Raw genomic sequence first — 25,728 nt, forward strand, 5'->3', positions numbered from 1 at the left:
ATAAAGTGACAGATAGTAAACAGTAGCAGCAGTGTATGTGATGAGTCAAAGTTAGTGCAAAAAAGGTCAATGCAGATAGTCCGGGTAGTTATTTGGTTAACTACTGTATTTAACTAACAAGTGGGGGTGGGTTGTCAGATGGTGCGACTGGAGCAAAAGGAGATTTAAACATTTTGCAAATCAAAACAAACTCCTGGGGGTCTGCCTAGTTTTGGGGAGGGACAAAATGCGAGGGAACAGGAGGATAGAACAGAAAATAGTCCAACACATGGAGAAGGCATTTGGAATAGTTGAATGAATTACATATGGGCAAGTTTGAAAGTTGACAGACGAATTGAGCAATGCGTATTTGCAAGTTATTCTTTTAAATATTGATTTGGTTGGTTTCAGGGTAACTTATCTCATGATGTAACGTGGCTAGCCAGCTAGCTGAAGACTTTGAACAGAGGAAACACGATACAGTGTGAAAGTTAGCTAGCGCTTTAGTGAACTGCCAGCTTTGCTAGACTAGCAATAACTTTTCTCTTTCAGTTTATCTTTACTCTGTTGAACTTGTCTTGAATTTCACGGACAAGCGTGTTGCTCACGGTTTGATACCTGTCACGTTTTACTTTTGTGGTTTTTGGACATGGTTTTCAGTAACAGCTAGCTAGCTAAAGTTAGTCAGTCATCAATCATTTGTATTTTTCAACCTTGGACGGACTGAATGTTCACCTTTGGGATACTTAACGTTACTGTCAGTAAACAGCAGCAAGACAACATCAACGTTGTATTTTAAAAACAAGAGACAAGATGCAAAAGTTCAACTCGACACACACCAATACTCTTCCTCGGGACGCTGAACTTCAGCAGCGGTTAGCCGACAACGGGGGAGCCGGGGAGGCGATGAAGGAAAACGGCGCTGGGAAGAATCACATCCTCGCAGAACCTGCAGACAGTTCTCTCTGTACCAAGAGAAAGATGCTGGTCGGCTTGGATGTTTTCTGTCTGTTTGTAGGTAAGAATGATGTTGAACCCTCTCTTTGCGTGTTATTTCACCCTTTCACCCGTTTTATTTGACTGAAACTGCAAAGTAGTAGCATGACATGATTGTCTGCATTGCATTAATTTAATTAATAGCCTGTCTCAGTATTTCCATCTTATTTTCGAGGAAAAATGCAGAGGTCAATGACATTCCAATGAATATCACTAATAGTATGCATGCCACAGGATGGGCAATTATTGCACATAAATCAATGACTGCTCACTCTCACTTGTCACGTTGTCCAAGAGATGATATACGACCATTTAATTAAACATTGCATTACATTTATTAGCACCAGTAGTTAAGGAGAAGAACCAACGGCAAAGTGCAACAGGTCTAGCTGTTCAACAGGTCACAATACAAGAATAAGTTATTTCAAAAGCCAATTCAGCACTTTACAAAAATGGCAAAAAGTAGTCTAAGCTAAGCACTGAAGAAAAGCTGGCAGGAGAGTTATCCCGGGAATTCTTGAGTTCCCATGACAACCATCCATGGGGTTCTCAAGAAAAGAACATGGGAATAAAACATGTTGCTGCCCCCTCCCTGCTTGTGTTCTAATGCCAAAATTACATTTGTTAATTGTTTGCCTTGATTCGCTACAGCATTATCCCCTGCCAAGTACCTCAACTCCTGAGTTGAGCACAGACTAGAGCTTTTGAAATGAACCTCTGACTCCTTCTGGTCTCTATGCCTCGATACTTAAAAAAAAAATCTTAAACCCTTACCTCGTAGGCCTACATATGTTTGTCCTTTGTTGAGTGCATTTCATAGCTGAAATCCATGAATTTGAATAAAACGTTAATCAAATACAACCACCGACTGTTTCCTTGTTGATATTCTATTGGCATTCGCGCTGAGTTGCCATCTTAGAGCACCAGCAATGAGGAAACAGTCAGTGGTTGTATTTGATTAACATTTTATTAAAAAGTATGGATTTCAGCATACGAAGAAAGGCATGCAACAACAGAGGACAAACATAGGTACATGGTAAGGGTTTAAGAATTTACATTTTTTAAAGTATCGTCATATAGCGAGTCTTGGAGGTTCATTTAAGAAACTCTAGTCGAGTTGGAGGAGTTGAGGTATTTGGCAACAATATCCCTAATGTGTGCAACAAAGTTACTCTGCCAAATTAGGAGGCTATTATATAATTCAGTAAAGCATCAGAGAATGGCCCTACAGTTTGAATGCTGATAGGGTTAGCAGTGTTAAGCCATAATGTGGAACATGAGGCAATCTGACAATCACGCACAAACACAGAGGGACTATTGGGTTGCTACTTTGTGGTAGTTATCGTTGGTTACTCAACTAACATGAGTGAAACAACAATTGTGTGCCTAACGACACCCCTGAAATGAAATGGGGGATGTCGATCAGCCTCTCTGATGCTGCCTAGCTGGCACCATGTGAGGGCAGGGAAAAGTGGTTTGTTTTGGAGTCGTTATCTTGACACAAACAGGAGTATAAGGCGGAACCCGTCCAGGCAGACAGACAGGTCTGCCAGCGCACAGTTGGCGGTTACAAGCTGCCTGCTGCTGCCCTGACAGACACACTGACAGACAGGTTCACTCTCAACACACAGCCTGTTATTCCTCCTTGCCTGCAGGTACCATATTGCCACCTCCTCTGCTAGCTAGCATGCTTGACACTCACCTAAATGTTTTGGAAGTGGCTGGCCCAGAGTCAGAAGATGGGAAGGAAATAGACTTTCTCAGTTCTTCTTAGCTCAGCCCAATGAGAACACGTGGGCTGGTGTTGACTTTCCTTATCCCTGACTGCTTGTTGCATTGCAACACTGGGAATGACTCGATCACCGGGTTGCATGCTTGAAAGAACATGAGTGAGAGGAAGTGAGAGATTTAGAAAGTGACTTATTAAAGTCTCTCAAGACAAAGGGCAAAGGGACATTACTATCATCTGGCATCAACATCTTCCCCCATTCACCTCTGGCATCATCATCTTCCCCCATTCACCACCATCACATATGACATCAGCCTTGTTAATTTACTGGTGGGTCTTTCTTGATGGATGTGATTGGTGTCACTATCATCAGCTGTATTGTGAATTAACAGTATGCCTTGTCTCTAGTTGTCTCTGTCTCCTCTCCAACAGTATGCCTTGTCTCAGGGAGTTCAAACCTAATTTTCCCTAAATGTCAGCAGCAGATTCCTTAGGCTGTTGACCCCTCGTTATCTGCCCCGTCAAGGGACTCATTCATTACTGTCGTTCTGGAATTCCCCCAAGGCATCGCAGTCTAATGGCCTTAAGTTAAGAGTGAATCCACTTCTTTGCTCAGTGTGGTCCCCTCTGTCTCAGACAGTATTTTCCTTCAAAGTGTTTACTGCTATAAATTGAAGTAAACACTTTAACACAGTGGTATGGCATTATGAATTACTGTTATTAACACGGTGTATGGCATTATGAATGACTGTTAACACGGTGGTATGGCATTATGAATGACTGTTATTAACACGGTGGTATGGCATTATGAATGACTGTTGTTAACACGGTGGTATGGAATTATGAATGACTGTTAATCAGAGCCTAAAGCCAGGATCACGTCATAACGAAGGCTTTCACTGTGGCTTTGACTTAAATACGTATACAGTGGGGAAAAACAGTATTTAGTCAGCCACCAATTGTGCAAGTTCTCCCACTTAAAAAGATGAGAGAGGCCTGTAATTTTCATCATAGGTACACGTCAACTATGACAGACAAATTGAGAATTTTTTTCCAGAAAATCACATTGTAGGATTTTTAATGAATTTATTTGCAAATTATGGTGGAAAATAAGTATTTGGTCACCTACAAACAAGCAAGATATCTGGCTCTCACAGACCTGTAACTTCTTCTTTAAGAGGCTCCTCTGTCCTCCACTCGTTACCTGTATTAATGGCACCTGTTTGAACTTGTTATCAGTATAAAAGACACCTGTCCACAACCTCAAACAGTCACACTCCAAACTCCACTATGGCCAAGACCAAAGAGCTGTCAAAGGACACCAGAAACAAAATTGTAGACCTGCACCAGGCTGGGAAGACTGAATCTGCAATAGGTAAGCAGCTTGGTTTGAAGAAATCAACTGTGGGAGCAATTATTAGGAAATGGAAGACATACAAGACCACTGATAATCTCCCTCGATCTGGGGCTCCACGCAAGATCTCACCCCGTGGGGTCAAAATGATCACAAGAACGGTGAGCAAAAATCCCAGAACCACACGGGGGGACCTAGTGAATGACCTGCAGAGAGCTGGGACCAAAGTAACAAAGCCTACCATCACTAACACACTACGCCGCCAGGGACTCAAATCCTGCAGTGCCAGACGTGTCCCCCTGCTTAAGCCAGTACATGTCCAGGCCCGTCTGAAGTTTGCTAGAGTGCATTTGGATGATCCAAAAGAGGATTGGGAGAATGTCATATGGTCAGATGAAACCAAAATAGAACTTTTTGGTAAAAACTCAACTCGTCGTGTTTGGAAGACAAAGAATGCTGAGTTGCATCCAAAGAACACCATACCTACTGTGAAGCATGGGGGTGGAAACATCATGCTTTGGGGCTGTTTTTCTGCAAAGGGACTAGGACGACTGATCCGTGTAAAGGAAAGAATGAATGGGGCCATGTATCGTGAGATTTTGAGTGAAAACCTCCTTCCATCAGCAAGGGCATTGAAGATGAAACGTGGCTGGGTCTTTCAGCATGACAATGATCCCAAACACACCGCCCGGGCAACGAAGGAGTGGCTTCGTAAGAAGCATTTCAAGGTCCTGTAGTGGTCTAGCCAGTCTCCAGATCTCAACCCCATAGAAAATCTTTGGAGGGAGTTGAAAGTCCGTGTTGCCCAGCGACAGCCCCAAAACATCACCGCTCTAGAGGAGATCTGCATGGAGGAATGGGCCAAAATACCAGCAACAGTGTGTGAAAACCTTGTGAAGACTAACAGAAAACGTTTGACCCTTTTTTATTGCCAACAAAGGGTATATAACAAAGTATTGAGAAACTTTTGTTATTGACCAAATACTTATTTTCCACCATAATTTGCAAATAAATTCATTAAAAATCCTACAATGTGATTTTCTGGATTTTTTTTTCTCATTTTGTCGGTCATAGTTGAAGTGTACCTATGATGAAAATGACAGGCCTCTCTCATCTTTTTAAGTGGGAGAACTTGCACAATTCGTGGCTGACTAAATACTTTTTTCCCCCACTGTATGTGTGTCACCGTGTGTGTGTGTGTGACCAGGTAATACTCTCTCCCAGATCAAAAACAAGTCAAAGTTGTTTATGGAGGCACTCTGACACACTGGGATGGTTGATGTTTCACAGAGAGAGCATTTTTGTACTGTGTCTGAATGCCTCTCAAGCATACGGATGTCTCAATCTGTGTGTGTGTGTGCATTCCTCCGGCCCGCATTATTGAGCTATCTAAAGACGAGCTCAGGTCTGAATAGAATCCATGCCCTGTGGCCATGCTATGCTAGAGACATAGCGTCCAGCAGCATAGGCAGGGTCAGAGGTGAGAGGTCAGTCTTTGACATACCTGTGGGCAGGCTGAGACAAGTCTGCTTGACTGCCTCCTGCACGGCTGCCTGTCTCTCTCCAGCACAGGTGGTCCTCCCTCTGTCATCACCATTATAAAGGACAGTTATTTGGGCCCTTAAAGGTAATCGGAAGGTGATCTGAAGTCTTGAGTGGTTTGTGAAAACCTTCAATTACAGTGACCACACAGTCCATTCATATTTGCTCAGGATAACATTTCCTAGATGAAAATCAGACCCAAATCAATAGCAAAATTAGAGCATGGATTTGAACTTCATTGCCTCGTCTAGGCTAGGTCAAACGTTTTTGAATAGCGCTTAAGCTTTCCCTGAGAGACAGCTTAATTCAAGGCTTTATTGTGAAGTAAAAGTGCCTGGACTCTGGAGTAGACAGCTCCAAAACACCGCATGAGTGACCAGTAGACACCACAGAGACGATTACTAGTTGTGTGTGGGACTGAGTGTGTGTGTGTGTGTAGGGGGGTAAGAAGACGTGAGGTAGCTTGCCAGAGAGGAGGGCCTGTATCTCCCAGAGTGATCAGAGAAAGGGTCCTTGCTATCTGGGATCCATGGGACATCCCTACCCCATTGAAGTTTACATTTAAAAGGGTTAGGGTTAGATTAAGGATGGGGATTAAGGTTAGGGTTTAGGGTAGGGATAGCACTAACCTCAGAGAGAGCTCAAAGGGCCACCTCTTTCCTGCTTATCTCCGCTCTCTTTCCCGTCTCTTTCTTCTCCTTACCATTTTGGGATGGAAGGTGTCCCAGAAGAGGGGAGGACACATGTTGAGGCGCGTGCGTTTGCGTGTGTGTTTTCTTGGGCATACAGTATGTTTGTGTAAGTGGGTTTGTGTTTCTGTTCAGCTGGCAGGGAAAGCTGTCGAGTGAGACAGTGAGAGGGCCAGCATGCTGTAGCATGCCACTGGGTCAGGAATATTTTAAGCAATCCTCTCGCTCTGGGCCTGTGTGTGTGAGTGAGTTTGTCTCTGTTTTTTGTGCTCTTGCATGGTCATGTTGAACAGTATGCGCTTGTGTGCATGTGCCTCTGTTCACAAATTCACTGGTGCATTTTCATTCAGTGTTTTTAGCCCTAATCAAATACATGATGAAGTCATTACATGGAAACATGGCAGTATTCTGACATTGACAGATGCAGCACCCAATAAAAGAAATGCAATCAAACGATTAGCTAAAGGAAAAAGCAATGCTTAACCCAGTTACTGAAGGGCATTTCCATCTAAAATGACTTATGAGCACCAACATGTGAAGTTCATAGGAGCATGTCAAATTGGGTGTCAAATCAAAACTTAGTGTCTATATATTTTTTTAAAAAATTTTCCAACTATTTTCCATCCCAAAAATTAGGAATAAGCATCAAAACACAATATTGAAGTAAAGATCCCTGTCAACTAATATCAACACTCATATTTAGTTTTGTAGAAATTATTTGCCTCCTGTAAGTTGAAGAAACATTGTCTTGTGCCTTGTAATTCCGTTACCAAAAACCCACATTATCTTTAAGATATTTTCTAATTTCTCTCCCTCGTGAGGAGGGAGGATAATGAAAGGTCACAGAAGTAACAAGTAAAGGTAGACCTACCAGTTAGTTATAGTGTTTTTACTGATATCAAGTTTATGAATTATTAAGTGATTAAAACTAATAATTCTCATAATTCTGTTATTGAGTTGGCTACAATGGGAAATCATAGTAGTCACAAACCACAGTTGGGTCACCTGCTACTGTCTTCCCTTCCACTGGCGTACTGTTATGTTCAACTCATAACTGTTTTTTTTACTCTTTCTGTCTGGTGGTCAAAGCAAGACTGTGAAAACAGTCAGGACAACCCCTCCCTCTCACTCTCCCTCTCTCTCTGCCACACTCTCTTCTCTCTCTCTCTCTCTGCCACACTCTCTTCTCTCCCTCTCTCTCTGCCACACTCTCTTCTCTCCCTCTCTCTCTGCCACACTCTCTTCTCTCCCTCTCTCTCTGCCACACTCTCTTCTCTCCCTCTCTCTCTGCCACACTCTCTTCTCTCCCTCTCTCTCTGCCACACTCTCTTCTCTCCCTCTCTCTCTGCCACTCTCTTCTCTCCCTCTCTCTCTGCCACACTCTCTTCTCTCCCCTCTCTCTGCCACACTCTCTTCTCTCCCTCTCTCTCTGCCACACTCTCTTCTCTCCCTCTCTCTCTGCCACACTCTCTTCTCTCCCTCTCTCTCTCCCACCTCTCTTCTCTCCCTCTCTCTCTGCCACACTCTCTTCTCTCCCTCTCTCTCTGCCACACTCTCTTCTCTCTCTCTCTCTCTCTGCCACACTCTCTTCTCTCTCTCTCTCTCTCTGCCACACTCTCTTCTCTCTCTCTCTCTCTCTGCCACACTCTCTTCTCTCCCTCTCTCTCTGCCACACTCTCTTCTCTCCCTCTCTCTCTGCCACACTCTCTTCTCTCCCTCTCTCTCTGCCACACTCTCTTCTCTCTCTCCAGTTAATGTCACCTCTCCCGGCTCTTACTGACACCTACCCTCTTTCCATTTACTGTAACGGGCATCCTCACCCACTGAACATCGACTGACACCGGATGTCCATTGACGTTGAAAAAGAGTAGAAATTTGGTCAGTCCGCCCTGGTCGGACCACATCTGAACAAATCATAGGTCTAAATCTATGCTTCGCAAGTTTGGACAGAACAGTGAAGCGTAGAGTACAGTAGTTACTGTACAGTAGAGTAGAGTTCCGTACAGTAGAGTAGAGCACACTAGAGTACAGTGCAGTATAATGTATTGCCGCATAGACGTCTATGATTGTTTCTGATTTGGTCTGGTCCAAACCAACCAAATGTGGTCTTGTTTGGGGGCGGAGCTCATTGCAATAATAGCCAGTGTGTAGAATAATACCCAAATATGCAAAATAAGGATATTGCATATTTCTACCTTAGTGTACCTATTCAGGATACATCACCATGAAGATAATTATCTTCGTGTCCATAAATATGCATTTCTGTAAAGTCCAGATCAGACCCCCATGATGTAATTCCGTTACTGTAATATCCAAAATATATTTTTTCATACTCAAGGTGGCATGTCATAGCTGACACCCCAATCTTTCTGCAGACAGCTTTGAATCTTCATTTGGAGTAGATATTAGATTTTTTTGAAAACGTGGTCGCATAAAAAACTTCTGTTACCAAACTTTGCATCTGCACAGTTCTTCCAGTAAATGTGTTTTTGAAATTGTCTGTGTAAATTGTTCAGAGCAGTCCTTGTTCGTGGAGTTGTATGGTCTGTTAAACTTTGAAATCAATGGTTTTTGTTTGACATACATTTTAAAGTGAAACCGTAATTACATTACCATGGAATTCGGGAATTTTTCTACCATTGAAATTATTGGGTGGGCCACAAGTTTTTTTTTCGGTAAGAAAAATATATTTTCAGGATGGAGAAACGCTTTCAGTGTAAACTTAAATGACTAAAGCTGTATGTAGAAAATACAATGGAGCTATATATTTTTAAATACCCTAAAACTTCAATGAATAGCTTAAATCACTGAACACAACAGGTGCTTTTAGAGATGGGCATCTATTTGAGTCAGGTGTCAGCTTTTGCTAATTTACATAGTTAATTGTTTAATTCCAGCATTCACTTCCATAATTGTAATACATTTCTCATTTCCTGCACAAATGTGTTATCATTTACACACTGTCACGTTTATTTTGTCTTAGTATGCCTCTCTCTCTCCCCCAAAAATATTTTCCTTGACAATAATTATTCTCCTTTGACTGTGCATTTTAGGCAGTTCTTACTTTCGCCACTAGAGGCAGTTTGTCTGATTTTTCTAGGGTTCTGTATTCTCAAAGTTGTTGACTGTTTTTGTGCTTGCCAGTTAGCTAGCAGTTCTCAGCTGTTAGCAGCCAATGGCTATAAGTAAACAATTCATTTAGACTCGCAGTGTCTTGAAATGGGCGTTCATTTGCTGAAATGTGTGCCGTTGCCCGGCTATTAAAAGGGACAGGTGGCTATTTGAGACTCAGCGTTTTAATTGAAGTTTTACGGTACTATAATCTTTGAGAACTAACAATCACCAAAAGAAAAGCTAGACAATCATGGAGAATTGAAAATTCCAAAAACAATGAATTTATCAGTATTCATTTTGTTATTATGTTTAAGCAAAAGAACACAGCATTAGTTATGACGAAATGCATAGAATTAGATTCAAAACGGCAAACAATTCTCTACACCGCCAAGATGGGGGCCTCTAAAATTGTATCTGAAATTCAGCCGTGGGCCGGTCGTGGCCATTGCCACGCCCCCCTGCCACGCCCACCACCTAAGCTCCTTTTTGATCCAGAAAACCCCCAGGAATTGCCCTGTATCAACCATTTATTTTATGTCAGTAAGTGATATTTCAGTGCTCCATTAGTACAACCCCATCCTGGGTAGCATTAGCCCAGATACTGTACCCTGCAGTCGGTCCCACTCACCCCTCTCACTCTTTCTCACTCCCTCTCACACCAAGTCCATTAGTGTTATCTAGAGCCAGCCCTGACCTGAGAGGGGCTGGGCAGGGGGGTGGGGCAGGGTGGGGAGTGGGAGCAGTGGCTGAGGGCTATCTCCTCTAGAGGTAAGGATCCACAGTAGGGGTCAGAGGTCAGCCTGGGGTATCTCCCACACCCAAATTGCTACAAATTCTCCCTTTGGTGAAGGTCCTGTAAGTACTTGATTGAGTCTTTCCATACAATCGGTGTTAACAGTGAAGTGTAAAGCCTAGGCCCATTGTGTGTCTGTTTTGCGGTCTCTGGCTCTTTTTGCAATGGTAAATGTGTCAGTAGACAGTCCAACATACCGGTCGGATCGCCCCCTCCTGCCCTCACCCCCCAATTCCCTGTCTGTCAAAACTAATGAGTCCTCCTTCTGCCCCCTGCTCCTCCATGTTTGCTTTTAGACATCCCCCCTCCTGCGCCCTACGAGCATGGCCCCCTATCTACCCTATCATCCTATCCTCCTGACACATTTCACCTGCCGGATCCCCCTTTATCCACCTCAGCCCCTGCCCTCGTCTGTCTGTCTGGCTGTCTGAAGCTCTTTAAACCACAGACAAAACCACTAAACCAAACAGTCTGACAGCCCAGTCCTCACTGTACATATCTTACATTCATTAACCCCCCCCATACTATTGCACTGCAGACAGACAGCCGCCTCTCCAGCCACCCAGCCTGAACCACACACACCCTTACCTTCACGCTACGCCACAGACCACCAAACCCCTTTACATACATACCACAGAGACCGCCAGGCAGGCAGGCCCCTTTATGTTCCCCTACTCTCCCAGTCAGCCATCCCTCGCCACACATGCCCTTAACTCCAGAGCACGGCTGCAGTGCTGCAGGAAGAAGTCAGTGGAGAGAACAGAGAGGCTAGGGGAAGCGTGTCTGGACCTGGCGACAGCTACAGTAACAGTTACACAGCCTGGAGACTGGAGACAGCACTACCGATGGTGGGAGGGGGATTGAGGGGGAGGGGGGTTGAGAGGGGAACAAGCACCTATGGCTTGGAAATTGGAAGTAGGCTATAGCTACAGTCTCATCTCTACCTCCTGACTTGTTTTTCGAGTTAGCTCTGTTGTTTCGTAGGAACTATGGACAGATAGTGTTGCTGCCTATGGATAGACTGTGTATCGAGTGATTATGTTAGTGATTATGTGTACAGTAAATAACATTCTGGTTGTGTGTGTATGTGAGTCCAGCTGCAGCAGATGCTGCTGATATCAGATAGTCAGTGAGATGCCGCAGGGCTGTTTTGGTTTCCCAGGCTTTGTCCCTCGATGATCAGTCTTTTTGTGTAGCCATCAGGGCAGACAAAACAGTGAACAGTGCACCCAGTTAGAACAATCCAGACAATTTAGGAGAGGGGGCGGCAACGTTCCCACCACCGTTCCCCCCTATCCTGTACCACCTGGATTGGCCACCAAGTAAAAGCTGGGAGAAAGGACACTGTAGTGCTCATCCACACACACATTCGCACAGGGCAGACACACACACACACACACACACACACACACACACACACACACACACAATACCTATAATTAGGAGGATGGTGGTTTACTAATCATAATCACAGCCCTGGTGCCAATGACTTCATTTCCTCCTGTCTGAGGTGTACCTGGCTCACCCCTGTATAGTGTCCGTGTGTGTGTGTGTGTGTGTGTGTGTGTTGTACACCCAGCTACTATTTTATACAAAGACTCTTTGTCTTTAAATGTTAGGTGAAACACAAAAGACGTCTGGGTCTACTCTGTGACTCTCACTGACTCAACCCAGATAGATATCACACACACTATGTTGTGGCCAGGACACATTGTCTAAGAACAGGGAATAAAAGTCCAGCTCTGTATAGTAGACACAACTACCAGTTACAATATAGTAAGACAAACTCTCCTACGGTGCTATTATTAGGGATTACAGCAGGGCTTACTAAAATTAGAATAACAGCACCTCTCCATGTAATGATTCACTACACCAGTAGCATATTCGTTTCTCTGCAAGATTGACTGCTGGATAAACAAGCAGCTTAGACCTGAGGTTGAGAACCAGAGGCCCTGGCACTGCTCCTAGAGGCCTGCCTGGCTGAAGAGAGACGGACCACCCCTGGAGGGTAGTAGGGTAGCGTTCTCCTCTCTGCCCCAGTGACTGTCCCCTCCCCTGCCCCAGCCCATGACAGCAGACCAAGTGGGTGGTTGGTTGGGGTCACCCCTCAAGAGATCAAGTGGTCACTGGTCACTCAGCACCCATGGAGGGGGTTTGGAGTATCCTATAGTGACTGTCACCTAAAACGTTGGTTGATGCGTTGTTGAGTAGTAGGCTATGTTACAGTCTAGTATTGATATTCATGTGTTAATAATATACTAGTACTGTTTAGTGAAGCTATTCGTTTGGGTCTATCTGTGTGTTGGTTCAGTGCCTGTCTAGGTTGTTTGGTTTGCTGTGGTTTCTCTGGCTCCAGGGTGCTTTATTTGGTTGGCTATGGTTGATTTAGGTTTTTGTGGGTTGTTTGGGTTTTTGTGTGGCTTGTTTGGTTGCGTGTTAGTCGGTGTGGTGTTTTGTGGGTTGTTTGTGTGTGTGTAAGTGTGGTTTGTGTGTGTATTCTGCTGGACGAGGCGAGGTCTTGTTTACAGATCAGATCCCAACAGAGCCCAGTTCTCTGACCCTCACATTCCAGAACCACCGCTAATCGTCTCCGTCTGTGAAACACTTCACCACATCTCTCAATTCTCAATCTCTCTCTCCCTCTCTAGAGCACCCCAACCCCTTATCCACCCTCCTCTCTCTCCCTTTCTCTGTTTGTCAATTTTCCGTACCCCCTCTAACCATGTTTTCTACTCTTTTGAGTTTGACGCTGTTTTATTGACTGGTACACATTATGAGCAATATGCCCACAAAGCATCCGCATAAATAACTGACATAATAACTAACATGTAACATCTGCCCCCCCCTCCTCCCTCCTGCTCTCTGCTCTCTCTCTTTCTGTCTTTATTCTTGTTCTCTTCTCACAGTGAGCTCATTCTGGGCTGTGGTCATAGAAGTGTAAATTACAACCAGAAGAGTTTCTTAAGAGTGAGGCACATTTCCCCTCTCCTCTCATTCCCTCTCTCTCTTCCTGTTTCTCCTCCCTCTCTCGGTCTCTCCCTTTGACTATTTGAAAGCATTCCCTCTTTGAGAACTCCGTCCAACAGCACATTTGGCCCGTGTGTGTGTGTTTCTCTCTCCTCTCTGGTTCTCTCTCTCCCTCCCCCTCTCTCTGCTCCGCTCTGCTCTGCTGCTGTGTCCTCTGAGGCTGCTCTTGGCCAGGTGCAGCGGTTTGCTCACAGCTGCCTGACAGTTGAGGTGAGGGGCTCTGGAGTGTCTTTTGTGTCTTGTTGTGAAACCATTTAGAGCCCGTGTAAACCCCAGTGTAAAGACTGGACCTCTACTGGGACTGGCTGATACCTCTCAGACCTCTGAGGTTGTATAGGCTAGGTGCAGGCTCGGTTGACGGTGTGTGTTCTGCTGCAAAACATATCACATACGTGTTCTGTGTGTTCTCCCTGGTTTCACAGTGGTGTGCATTTGGGAAGTTTGTATAAGATGTGTTTTGTGGATTGAGGTCAGTATGTGGCAAACTGGCAGCCTCTTTTTTTGTGGACTGTGTTGTTTGAGAGTAGCATTTTGAGGAGCTCTGTAAGCAAGGAGTGTTGTTGGGTCCCGGCCATGTGAGCCGAGACTGTTTATGGACTTTAACACACATGTGGAAATGACAACGCACACATTTACAGAGCGGTCAATACATCATTGACAGGGTCGCGGTCATAAACCATTAAGTTTGCCTACTGAGTGGTTGATGGCTCCCATTACTGTGAGAAAGTATTGAAAATGGCCATCTAAAGGATCCGGCGCTAACGGCTCAACCAGCCAGCCCCACACTTTTATTATGGCAGTAATGGAGACACTGTCCATTAGCAGACTGACAACCCAGAATAGCATTGATTATTCTCAGAAGACCCATTATAACCATAACTCTGCCCCAGATACAGAGGGAGAGGGAGAGAGATAATTGTGGTAAAAAAGTAGCCTATTGTGGTAGATGGACAGAGCGTAGACACCACCATGACCATGTGTTTTCAGAGTAAAGCTATAAACCCTATATAGGGTTTCAGCCCCCTGACCTTGTCAGTGTGTGGTTGAGTCAAGAGAACCACATCTCTCTTCTGGGTCGTTCCATATGATTTCAATCACTTTCTGACTGCATCCCTTTTGATTTGAACAAAACCTTCCATACTTGTTTGCCCATGTTGGAAGTGGTCAGAAAGTGACTTTTTGGACCTGAATGCCAAAACATTAAGAAGATAACGGTGCTCAAAGTTGACCCATTTTGCATACCATACCATGAGACATCCATGTCTTCATCACTGGAAAAGATAAACGGTTGAGTTTGATATAATTTAAAAGCTTACAAACAGGGTTGTCAAACTGTTTTATGATTTATAGATTTGTTTTTTGTCGTCAATTATCTAAAAACGCGTCAACTCCAATTTTTTTGGGGTAGCTTACACCCTATTTTCCATCATCTTGTACCTGCCATTGGTTGACACACAGCACAGTCTTATGTTTTGGCTGATACATATACTAAAATGTGAGTAAAGTTTAGTTTTCAACTTTCAAATGGTACCACAAAGATTGTGGGAGGTCCACACGTTAGAGAATGTTGACTTGACAGTTTATTTTATAACAACGGATAAGGAAATCTATTGAAATCATAGAACTATAGGAAATAGAATATACATTCCCATTCAAGTTGACGTTAAATGGTGGGTGGACTGGCGGCCATCTTTCTGGTAGTAATTGGAAGTTAAAGTTTCAATGTCAATGGTGTACCAGTTAAATTGCAGGGGTCTGAAGGGATAGGTCCATTCTATTAATTATATTTCTATGATTTGAAATGACACCCAGCCTGTATTCAAGAGTAGGCTGTCTCAACCGATGACGGGCACAACACAAAATCCACAGATGTAAAATAGGTCTAAGCTACAACATTTGTGGAAAGAAAGAAAAGTCTGAGTTTACCAATTACCAAGTCATTGGTTCATTCTGGACCTTAACAGGTGTGATTGGTTCATTCTACAGGTATGTGACAGCCAGGGTTAAGATGAGTTTAGGCAGAGAGGAAGAGGTGAAGCGAGAGGCATAACTGGTCCCAAAATCTGTCTTCTCCAGCAGGTGCCTTTTGAAATGTCCCTTTAAATTAAAACCAAAAATCTAATTTTTGTTTCATGAATTTTTCGATATAGCGAATTTTGACTTTGTGGCTGTGGTAACTAGTGGAAACCGTTGTGCCTGTTGTTCACATGCGTATCTGCCCTCTCATTGGCTAGAATGGTCCCACCTGATCTTGCCCCCATCCCAACTCATTTTTTAAGAAATGTATTTTAATTGTTAGAGCGGCCACTAGAGTATCTGGTCAATATAATAGATAATCTGTGGTTTAGGGCATATCTCGCTCTTGAGTCTCTTCACTCTATTTCCCAGCTCAGGCGTAAATACATACCTAGATCGATAAGAGGATTAAGGTTAGAGAGAGATTCTGTTTGAAACAGGTTTGGGACCAGCAACCCTCATCATGCTGTACAGGGTGTTCACCAGGGGACATCTCTGGGGAACTGAATGCCATAGTGATGCACCGTGCTGATTACTACAGGGCTAACCCAAAGCAGGTGGTTCATATTCCAAATGTTTTTGTGTTGTGAATGATCTAGGCTACCTCACGCTTTTTGAGTTTTCTCATGACCCAGAACCACCAAGTAAACAAAATCAGGGTTTCTAGCCAGGCCATCCCATATCATCTGTGACCCACAAGGTCTATTCAGTAAACACATTTCTTAGACGAATCTCCTCCTCCAGAGTATTTAACCTGATTAGACCACAGTAGTCATGCCTCTATTAGATTGACCTGACTGACTGGAACTCTCTCTGTTTGGGGTGGGGGGGTTCAGTTCATCAAAGGAAGCTGGAAGGCCTTCAAAGACACTTAAAGGGATAGTTATGGATTTTGCCATTGAGGCCATTTATCTACTTCCCCAGATTGGAATGAACTCGTGGATACCATTTTTATGTATTTGCATCCTGTATGAATGAAGTTAGAGGTAGTTTCGCAAGTTGTTAATCTCTGTCTTTGTACTGAGTCATGGTTTTGGGTCCAACTCCAGCCAGCCACTATCTCTCTCTTTGGGAGAGATCTGACCTTTCTACAGTGGTCTGGAGTTAGGCCCTTGCGTGATGTTAGAGGCTCTGTAGAGTGTTTATGTGCGTGCCGAGTGTGCATGTCATGCACGTGTTTGTACAATGTGTGTGTGTAGTCTAAACGCGTCTGAAATGAGGAGCATGTGATTCTGGCAGGAGAAGTAGATCAGGTAGAGATCAGGGTCAGGTGAGATTTTTTTCTCTCTCTCTCTGCTCTCTCTCTTCTTTCTCTCCCCTCTTATCTTCTCTCTCTGCTCTCTCTCTGTCTCGCTCTCTCTGTTCTTTCTCTCCCCTCTGTCTCTCTCTCTGCTCTGTCTCTCTCTCTGCTCTCTGTTCTTTCTCTCCCCTCTGTCTCTCTCTCTGCTCTCTGTTCTTTCTCTCCCCTCTGTCTTTCTTCTCTCTCTGCTGTCGTCAGAGCCTCTGCTATCTGCCTGCCTGCAACGTGTTTCCCTCTCCTCTCCCTCCCTCCCTCCCTCTCTTTCTGGCTCTCCCGTGCCTTCTCTTAACCAGAGGATATGTCGTTATCTGTGTTTGGTCTTTCTCTCTGACAAACACATACTTCCAGTAATAGCAAAAGTCACAAGCAGACATTGGCTGTATACTACAGTAACTTTACCCTGTTTATAAGCCAATGACGCTACACTACTTCCTTGTTTTCATTCATAAATTGTATTGGTGCTTAGGTACATTGATATGTGTGTAGGTTCTTAAGTGTATGTCTTGGGGTGAAAGGGTGGGTGGATGGATGGATCAGTTTTGGTAGTATTTATGATTGACTGACTGGGACTGTGAGTGAGATATATCTGCAGAGTATTCATGGTTATATAGTTCAGGTAGACTGAAACCTTTTGAACTCTGGTAGGGTCACTGAAGGTCACACTGAAGGTCAGTGAGCCATGTCCTACTCACCATCTGCTACTATTGATATACTGTCTCTAATGGTGTGTGTGTGTTGTCCTCTCCTCCTGTCACGTAGTCTCTGAGATTTCCTGGCAGCAGCAGTGTTTGCCTGGGCCCATTCCAGTTCCAGGCTCTATGATGAGGGAGAGGTTAATCATTAGTCCCATGCTCTCCCTGTTCTATGGGGGAGAGGGCCATGGGGGCATGGGATAGAGGACTACATGATGGGGTAGAGGACTACATGATGGGGTAGAGGACTACATGATGGGGTAGAGGACTACATGATGGGGTAGAGGACTACATGATGGGGTAGAGGGGCTGTGGGGAGCAGAGAGAGGAACTAGAAGGATCGTTTGGAAGTTCAGAATGAGTATAGTGGGGTAGATTTAATTTCAGATCTAGCTTTGTATTTGATTTCGTCCGCCCGTGCTGTGTGACTGTTGCCAGTATCATAACGAGGTTGCACAATCTTTACCCAGTGAACTTTCACCAGCAGCAGGGCAGGCTGCAGCGAGGTTTGTTTGCTTAAGAAAGCCAGACCTTGACCACCCTCCTTTACGCCTTCCTTGCACACTAACTTTTAATTGGTTAGCCAACCAGGAAATGAACTTGATACAGTATTAACAAACCTTAAAATAGGAAAGGAATGTGTTACTACATGGATTTAATAAATATTCTGCCAATACAGTGGTAGTTAATGGTTAATGTTGTACGCTCCTTGTGCGTCTCTGTGCCACACTACACTATTTCTATTCCCTTATTATTGGACACAATAGACTACTCTATTCCCTTTCTATTGGAAGTATCTGCAGTCACAGTGTAGCCTATACTGTAGCTTGGCTATTAGTTTACTGTAAAACTATTTGGCTTTCACCACATTGTCATTTTCTGTGTAATAAACTCTCTCGGTCTCCTCTGTTCTCCTCTCCTCCTGAAAAATCCTTCATTCTGCACGGTTCTCTCTCTCTCTCTCTCTCTCTCTCTCTCTCTCTCTCTCTCTCTCTCTCTCTCTCTGCTCTCTCGCTCTCTCTCTCTCTCTCTCTCTCTCTCTCTCTCTCTCTCTCTCTCTCTCTCTCTCTCTCTCTCTCTCTCTCTCTCTCTCTCTCTCTCTCTCTCTCTCTCTCTCTCTCTCTCTCTCTCTCTCTCTCTCTCTCTCTCTCTCTCTCTCTCTCTCTCTCTCTCTCTCTCTCTCTCTCTCTCTCTCTCTCTCATATCTCTCCTTCCTCCAGCCTCTCTGGTGGAACTCCAGTATGTAAGGAATGCCAGATCCTTTGGGAGATCTTGAATCCAGTCAGTGGATGACTGACAGGCCTAAGACCTGCCCCCTCCTCAGATTGCACCCAGGCCTATATCCTGTCTCCTAAACCCTTCTCATATAGAACAGGATCAGGGACCAAGGATCAATGACACCTCTTTGTCTTGGCTCACCGTGTGATGCGTTATGAACTTACTCTTTTCTCATACACACGTGTGCTTGCCCCACCCACCCACCCACACACATCTTAACCTTCTCTCCATATCTTTACCTCTTTCTATTCTGTCTATCTCTTCATCTCCCTCTTAACTGTGTCTAAACCCTCCTCTCTCTCCCTGTCTCTCCAGCCTCCATCCCGTTCTTTGCATGTGAGCTGAAGGCTGTGACTCCATACCGGAGGGGTTTCTTCTGTGGGGACCAGAGCATCACCTACCCCTACCTGGAGAGAGAGGCCATCCCTGACACGCTGCTCATCGCTGGGGGCATCATCATCACTGGCCTCACGGTGAGATTCACACACAACACAACACAGCACAACACACACTGTAGGATCTTACTGAGTATATACACATGACATACTATCACCACTTACACACTCACTGGAAGTACAGTGAGGGGAAAAAAGTATTTGATCCCCAGCTGATTTTGTACGTTTGCCCACTGACAAAGAAATGCTCAGTCTATAATTTTAATGGTAGGTTTATTTGAACAGTGAGAGATAGAATAACAACAAAAAAATCCAGAAAAACGCATGTCAAAAATTTTCGCAAATGGAAGAAACACAAAAGACCTGTCAATCTCCCTCGGCCTGGGGCTCCATGCAAGATCTCACCTTGTGGAGTTGCAATGATCATGAGAACGGTGAGGAATCAGCCCAGAACTACATGGGAGGATCATGTCAATGATCTCAAGGCTGCTAGGACCATAGTCACCAAGAAAACAATTGGTAACACACTACGCCGTGAAGGACTGAAATCCTGCAGTGCCTGTAAGGTCCCCCTGCTCAAGAAAGTGCATATACATGCCCGTCTGAAGTTTGCCAATGAACATCTGAATGATTCAGAGGAGAACTGGGTGAAAGTGTTGTGGTCATATGAGACCAAAATGGAGCTCTTCGGCATCAACTCAACTCGCCGTGTTTGGAGGAGGAGGAATGCTGCCTATGACCCCAAGAACACCATCCCCACCGTCAAACATGGAGGTGGAAACATTATGCTTTGGAGGTGTTTTTCTGCTAAGGGGACAGGACAACTTCACCGCATCAAAGGGACGATGGACGGGGCCATGTACCGTGAAATCTTGGGTGAGAACCTCCTTCACTCAGCCAGGGCATTGAAAATGGGTCGTGGATGGGTATTCCAGCATGACAATGACCCAAAACACATGGCCAAGGCAACAAAGGAGTGGCTCAAGAAGAAGCACATTAAGGTCCTGGAGTGGCCTAGCCAGTCTCCAGACCTTAATCCCATAGAAAATCTGTGGAGGGAGCTGAAGGTTCGAGTTGCCAAACGTCAGCCTCGAAACCTTAATGACTTGGAGAAGATCTGCAAAGAGGAGTGGGACAAAATCCCTCCTGAGATGTGTGCAAACCTGGTGGCCAACTACAAGAAACGTCTGACCTCTGTGATTGCCAACAAGGGTTTTGCCACCAAGTACTAAGTCATGTTTTGCAGAGGGGTCAAATACTTATTTCCCTCATTAAAATGCAAATCAATTTATAAAATTTTTGAAATGCGTTTTTCTGGATTTTTTTGTTCGTTATTATGTCTCTCATTGTTCAAATAAACCTACCATTAAAATTATAGACTGATCATGTCTTTGTCAGTGGGCAAACGTACAAAATCAGCAGGGGATCAAATACTTTTTTTCCCTCACTGTAGATGTATTTATAAGCCATTCAATATTTAGCCTTTATTTAGTCAGGTCATTGAGAACACATTCTCTTTTACAATATGCTGAGAAAGTGTGGCGTCATTTCTCTAGCGGTGTCTACCTCAGCTTATTGACTAAGAGGACTGCTTCTAACTCTTGCACCTCCTTTTCTTCCCTGGCCAGATTGCGCTGGGCGAGTGTCACCGGGTTCGATTCCGTGAGGTGCACTCGCGGGCGTTCGTGCGCAACCTCTACGTGTCCTGCCTCTACAAGGAGCTGGGCAGCTTCCTGTTCGGCTGCTGCGTGGGCCAATCACTGACCAACATGGCCAAGCTGAGCGTGGGGCGCCTGCGACCTAACTTCCTGTCGGTGTGCAACGTGACATACGCCTCGCTCAACTGCGTCCCCGGCTCCTACATGGCCCAGGTCACCTGCAGGCAGCCCAAAGACAAGATGGTGGAGGAGGCCAGGTCAGTCCTGAGAGAGACGCCTCCCTATTCACACTATAGGGCCAAGCCGAGCCAAACCTGGCCAAACTGCCCTGGCCTGGTTATGTATCCACCATAGTTACTGGAACCGTGGTGTTGGGCTGAATTTTTCCATTGTTATGCAATCCTGAAAAGTCATGAACTGACTGGAATTTAGATGGAATAGACCCAAACGCCGAAAGCCTAGTCAAAGTGAAAGTTTGTCTTTGTTAGAAACTGTTGGTTTATTGCCATAGATTGAGATGGAGCAATATTGACACTAGATCACTGGGTTAATGATTAACATCCCTGTTATCCCTTTATGTTTCAGGAAGTCCTTTTTCTCTGGCCATTCCTCTTTTGCCATGTACACCATGCTCTACCTGGCGGTAAGTGTCACTGGCGATTGGGGAGACACACGTGCCTGTGGCGACATAGAACAGCACACCTGCCAAGTAACATTTATACACCTGAAGTCACCTGCTTTAGCTGGGATTACTGCATATTTGTTGAAGGAATGAAATAATGATTTATGACAGTTTTTCACTTTCACTGCAGTTATGAAAGAAAATATTGGACACTTTGTTCCTGTAGAGACAGAGTGCACACTCACTCACACACGCACGCACAAACGCTCAGACATTCAAGCACACTCACATACACACATTGTACATGCAAACTCTGAAAGAAGAGGCCTCTGAGAAAAGCAACTTTTCAAAAGGCATCCTGCCTCAAATGAAAAGAGAGAGGGAGAAAGAGTGAGGAAAGGTTTTCCACAGGGAACATGAATAGATGGAGAGCAGACAGAGCACTCCTTGTTTTGGGTCGGGGGAGGTGGGGGGGGGGGGGGGCTGCTGAGAGATCGACAGGCTTCTTTCAACAAGAGAACCCCACTTCTCTCTCTCTCCTCTCTCTACTGGACCATTGGTGAGGAACACATTGTGGGGGGAGAAATGACAGAGGAAGACAAAAGCCCATCATGGCTCAAGCATTTGTTCCCGTAATGTATTCATTGACATTCTAAATGGTATTCCTCCTCTTCATTAAGTCTCCAATGGTCTGGAATATGACTGGAATAATCGCAAAACTATTTACGGGAAATATATATGAACATTTCTATCTGAGAAAAGGAGAGAAATCACCATTCAAAAACATTGTTAATAGATTTCTTGGGTCCTCCACTCACCTCCTAATCACCTATTAATCAGAAAGGGACAGAGAGAAAGAGGGAGAGAAAGAGAGTGAGGCATTGAGAGCAGTTGAGTGGCCTGAGAAAAACGGGGGGCCTCGTTCTTCGTTCTCTCCTCCCTCCCTCCATCCTCCCGCCGTCCCATCTGTGGCGTATAGCTAGTGTTACTACTGCAGACTGACTGTATCCTTTAGAGTGCATGGGACCTGCAGTGACATGCAGCCAGGGCCCTGGGCCAGCTGCTGGGGTTGGAGGGTAAGAAGAGCGACACCTGCTTCCAGTCAGTGAGCCAACCCCCCCTAACCAGCTCCCCTCCCCCTCCAGAGGAATGTGTTCCACATGTTCCAGTGACAGGCCCAGGCAGCAGTCACCTCATAAACAGCACCATGCATCTCCGCAGTTAACCCCTGACCCCCCCAGTCAGTCTCGGTCTGGTCCCTGACTGACACTCCTCCTCTACTGTAGTAATGATGGGGCCTGGAGGGCGAGATGAGATGGAAGAGAGGTTTATTAGGGTGCTGAGCCCAGTGTGGATGGACTAATGCCAGGTCCTCTTCCTTACCCTCTGGACGTCTGTGTGTTAACTGTGTTTAATGTACCATGTGACCAGATCACTGTGTAAAGAACGAACTACATTGCAGTTTATGCACACACCACAGACGCATGCAAACATGTATGATAGTGCCTACGCACGCGCACACACACACACACACACACACACACACACACACACACACACACACACTCCTCATATTTGAAGGCTCTAAACATGTGACCCTGCTCTCCTTCTCCAGTTCTACCTGCAGGCGCGGTTGTCATGGCGAGGGGCTCGTCTGCTGCGCCCGCTGCTGCAGTTCCTGCTGGTGATGATAGCCGTGTACACCGGGCTGAGCCGCATCTCCGACTACCGCCACCATCCCACCGACGTGATCACCGGCTTCATCCAGGGAGGCCTCACCGCCTACTGGGTGGTAAGTGTCTGTCTCTCCCCTCCCTCTGGCTCTATGGAGCTGTGGGACTGCAAACAAATGTGTCCATGTATGATCTCCTATGTAAGTCAGGCTTACAGGATGAAATAATGTCAACAATGCCTGCCTAAACAATGACGGGGCATCACATGTCCTATCTATCTGCCTATACAATCTGTATTTGGTGGGACCTTATCTGGCTCAGGCTGAGCAGTATAACCAGTCTCTCTGGTGGTTGGGATATCTGTCTTGTGTTTGACGGATTCTCTTGGTTGTCTTTGTGTGTTTGACGGACGGTGTTCAAACTCTATGTATCTGTTTGACGGACAGTGTTCCATCTCTATGTATCTGTGTTTGACGGACAGTGTTCCATCTCTATGTATCTGTGTTTGACGGACAGTGTTTTATCTGTCTCTCTCTCCAGGCCTTCTATATTTCCTCCATGTTTAAGAACAACCGTCCAGACCTGTCTCCCACCAGCATGTCCCTGGAGAGCCCCCTGTCCAGCCAACAGACCGTCTGCTAGCACCACCTAACCCAACACACCCCTCCTCACCTACCTGGACCCGGACGGATGGGAGAAAAGAGAGAGGGAGTGAGGGAGAGAGGGAGCGAGAGACAGTCAGATAGCAGAGGTGAGCAGCACATGGAGGGACAGGGAGGGAGAGAAAGAAATGGGGAGAGGTGTGTGAAAAGGGAGGGAGATGAGAGAAGAGGTAGATGGAGGTAGAGAGCGTTCTAGCAAGCACACACATGCTCTGATGAATACGTCAAGACACATGCACGCACACACAGTGCCACCTCACTCACTAACACACACTACCATCTAACACACACACCCACCAAATCACAGCACATTTGACTGTAGAGTACAACCCGTCCATATGGAGATATGCATAGTAATTTTACAGATATTTTTATATATGAAAAACAACAAAAGTTTCTATTTTTCAAATGGGAGTCGTAGATGAAGCTGCTAATGATAATGATTTTTGTCCTGTTCTAAGTAGAATATGTTTTAAATGTGATGGTGGTTAGTGGGCAGTGCATTAGGTTAGCTCTCTCAAACACACAGTCAGTGAGTGTCACTAAATGATCTTCATTGGTCATCACTTCGTTGGTCATCCTCTGACCAGCCTGGACAATGACATCATCAGCTGGACTCTGTGGATGGTCTGTGACATCATGTAAGGGCTCCACCTCTTCACCTTGACGCCCCCTGACTCTAATTCTGTGGATGTCTCACTGTGTGAAACGACAAAGTCAGAACTGAACTGTTATTTCAGACCTCTACATGGAACAACAGCCCTGCAAGAAGTGAGGAACCTGGCAACAAATAAGGAACAAGCACTGGCCTCATGTACCCTCTCCATCCTTCACCATTAACCATGTAACCATTGGCCCTCATTCAGACTGCTCTCTGCCTCTAACTACACAGCAGCTAGTAGAGGATGTCATGGACAAAGACAAAAGAGAAAACATTTTGTATTAAACCAAGTATCTTATCTTAACTTCAGTTACCCAGGAGTGATAGGGTGGAAATATGCTTTGCCCAGGTTACGTCCCCTCACCTTCACTCCCTCTCTTCTCCATGTCTGTACTAACCACTTATTACTGTGTCTCAGAGGCGGAGCTATGACTGAACCCTGTAACCTTTGACCTATTACCCTGACCTCCGACCTCTGAGCTGCACCTTGTGTTATGCCACTCTCACAGGGGAGCCAAAATGGCTGCCTCGTGTCGCCCATGGCACTGGTCCCCTGTATATTCCTATTAATAGCACTTGAACTACATAATGGAACCTACTCTGATAGTATAATTGATATTATATATATTTTATCTAAAGTTTTAATAATCAGTGTTTTTTATTTCCCTTAATATGTCACTCTCATACAGTATATATGTTTTAGTTTTTTTCCAAATGATAATTATTCAAATTGAATGTAAATATATATGTCCTTTTATAAACCACACAGAATTTCAAAAGTATTATTAGTGCCATTTTTTGACCGTTTTTACATGTTTATATGTGTCTGTGATGTTGATCAGGTACGCAGAGTTGTTGTTATTGTCATAACGACTAGACTGAGCCAGAGCTATTATCAGTTGTCATAATGACTAGACTGAGCCAGAGCTATTATCAGAAAGCTATATTTCTTGTTTCCAGTTTTACTTGTGTTTTTTGTTTTGTTTTCTCTGTGAATGCCAGTATGGCTGAAAATAACCACTGTACTCAAAAAACCAAACCATTAAAATGAATGTTGAATCTTTTGACGTCCTATTGTCCACTGATATTCCTTAAAATGTCTTCACGTTGTAAAGTTTATTACATTTTAAAGCTGCAATATGTAACTTTTTGGGTGACCCGACCACATTCACATAGAAATGTTAGTTATACAGTCGAGGTAATATGTACATGTGGGTAGAGTTAAAGTGACTATGCATAGATCATAAACAGAGTAGCAGCAGTGTAAAAGAGGGTGATGTTATCCCATCTGATAGTATGCAAATAGTCCGGGTAGCCATGATTAGCTGTTCAGGAGTCTTACGGCTTGGGGGTAGAAGCTGTTAAGAAGCCTTTTGGACCTAGACTTGGCGCTCCTGTACCGCTTGCCGTGCAGTAGCAGAGAGAACAGTCTATGACTAGGGTGGCTGAAGTCTTTGACAATTTTTAGGGCCTTCCTCTGACACCGCCTGGTATAGAGGTCCTGGATGGCAGGAAGCTTGGCCCTAGTGATGTACTGGGCCGTACGCA

General features: G+C 44.8%; 1 protein-coding gene across 1 annotated transcript; it reads left to right on the top strand.

Moving 5' to 3' along the window:
- The first annotated feature begins 184 nt into the window (after positions 1-184).
- Positions 185-25,244, top strand: LOC121568857 (phospholipid phosphatase 3). Its single transcript, XM_041879315.2, has 6 exons — positions 185-997; positions 18,825-18,982; positions 20,533-20,819; positions 21,148-21,205; positions 22,800-22,976; positions 23,398-25,244. The coding sequence occupies exons 1-6, from the start codon at positions 793-795 to the stop codon at positions 23,497-23,499; spliced, it is 987 nt and encodes a 328-aa protein (XP_041735249.2). The 5' UTR covers positions 185-792; the 3' UTR covers positions 23,500-25,244.
- The last annotated feature ends 484 nt before the right edge of the window (positions 25,245-25,728 follow it).

This window comes from Coregonus clupeaformis, chromosome 7, assembly GCF_020615455.1.
Source record: "Coregonus clupeaformis isolate EN_2021a chromosome 7, ASM2061545v1, whole genome shotgun sequence".
NCBI classification, from domain to species: domain Eukaryota; kingdom Metazoa; phylum Chordata; class Actinopteri; order Salmoniformes; family Salmonidae; genus Coregonus; species Coregonus clupeaformis.

What these genes read in the sequence shown, in the direction of transcription:
- LOC121568857 (XM_041879315.2), top strand. Translation starts at nt 793, where the DNA reads ATGCAAAAGTTCAACTCGACACACACCAATACTCTTCCTCGGGACGCT. An exon ending in TGTTTTCTGTCTGTTTGTAG is followed by an intron (nt 998 to 18,824) that starts GTAAGAATGATG and finishes CTGTCTCTCCAG; the next exon opens with CCTCCATCCCGTTCTTTGCA. An exon ending in ACACCATGCTCTACCTGGCG is followed by an intron (nt 21,206 to 22,799) that starts GTAAGTGTCACT and finishes CTCCTTCTCCAG; the next exon opens with TTCTACCTGCAGGCGCGGTT.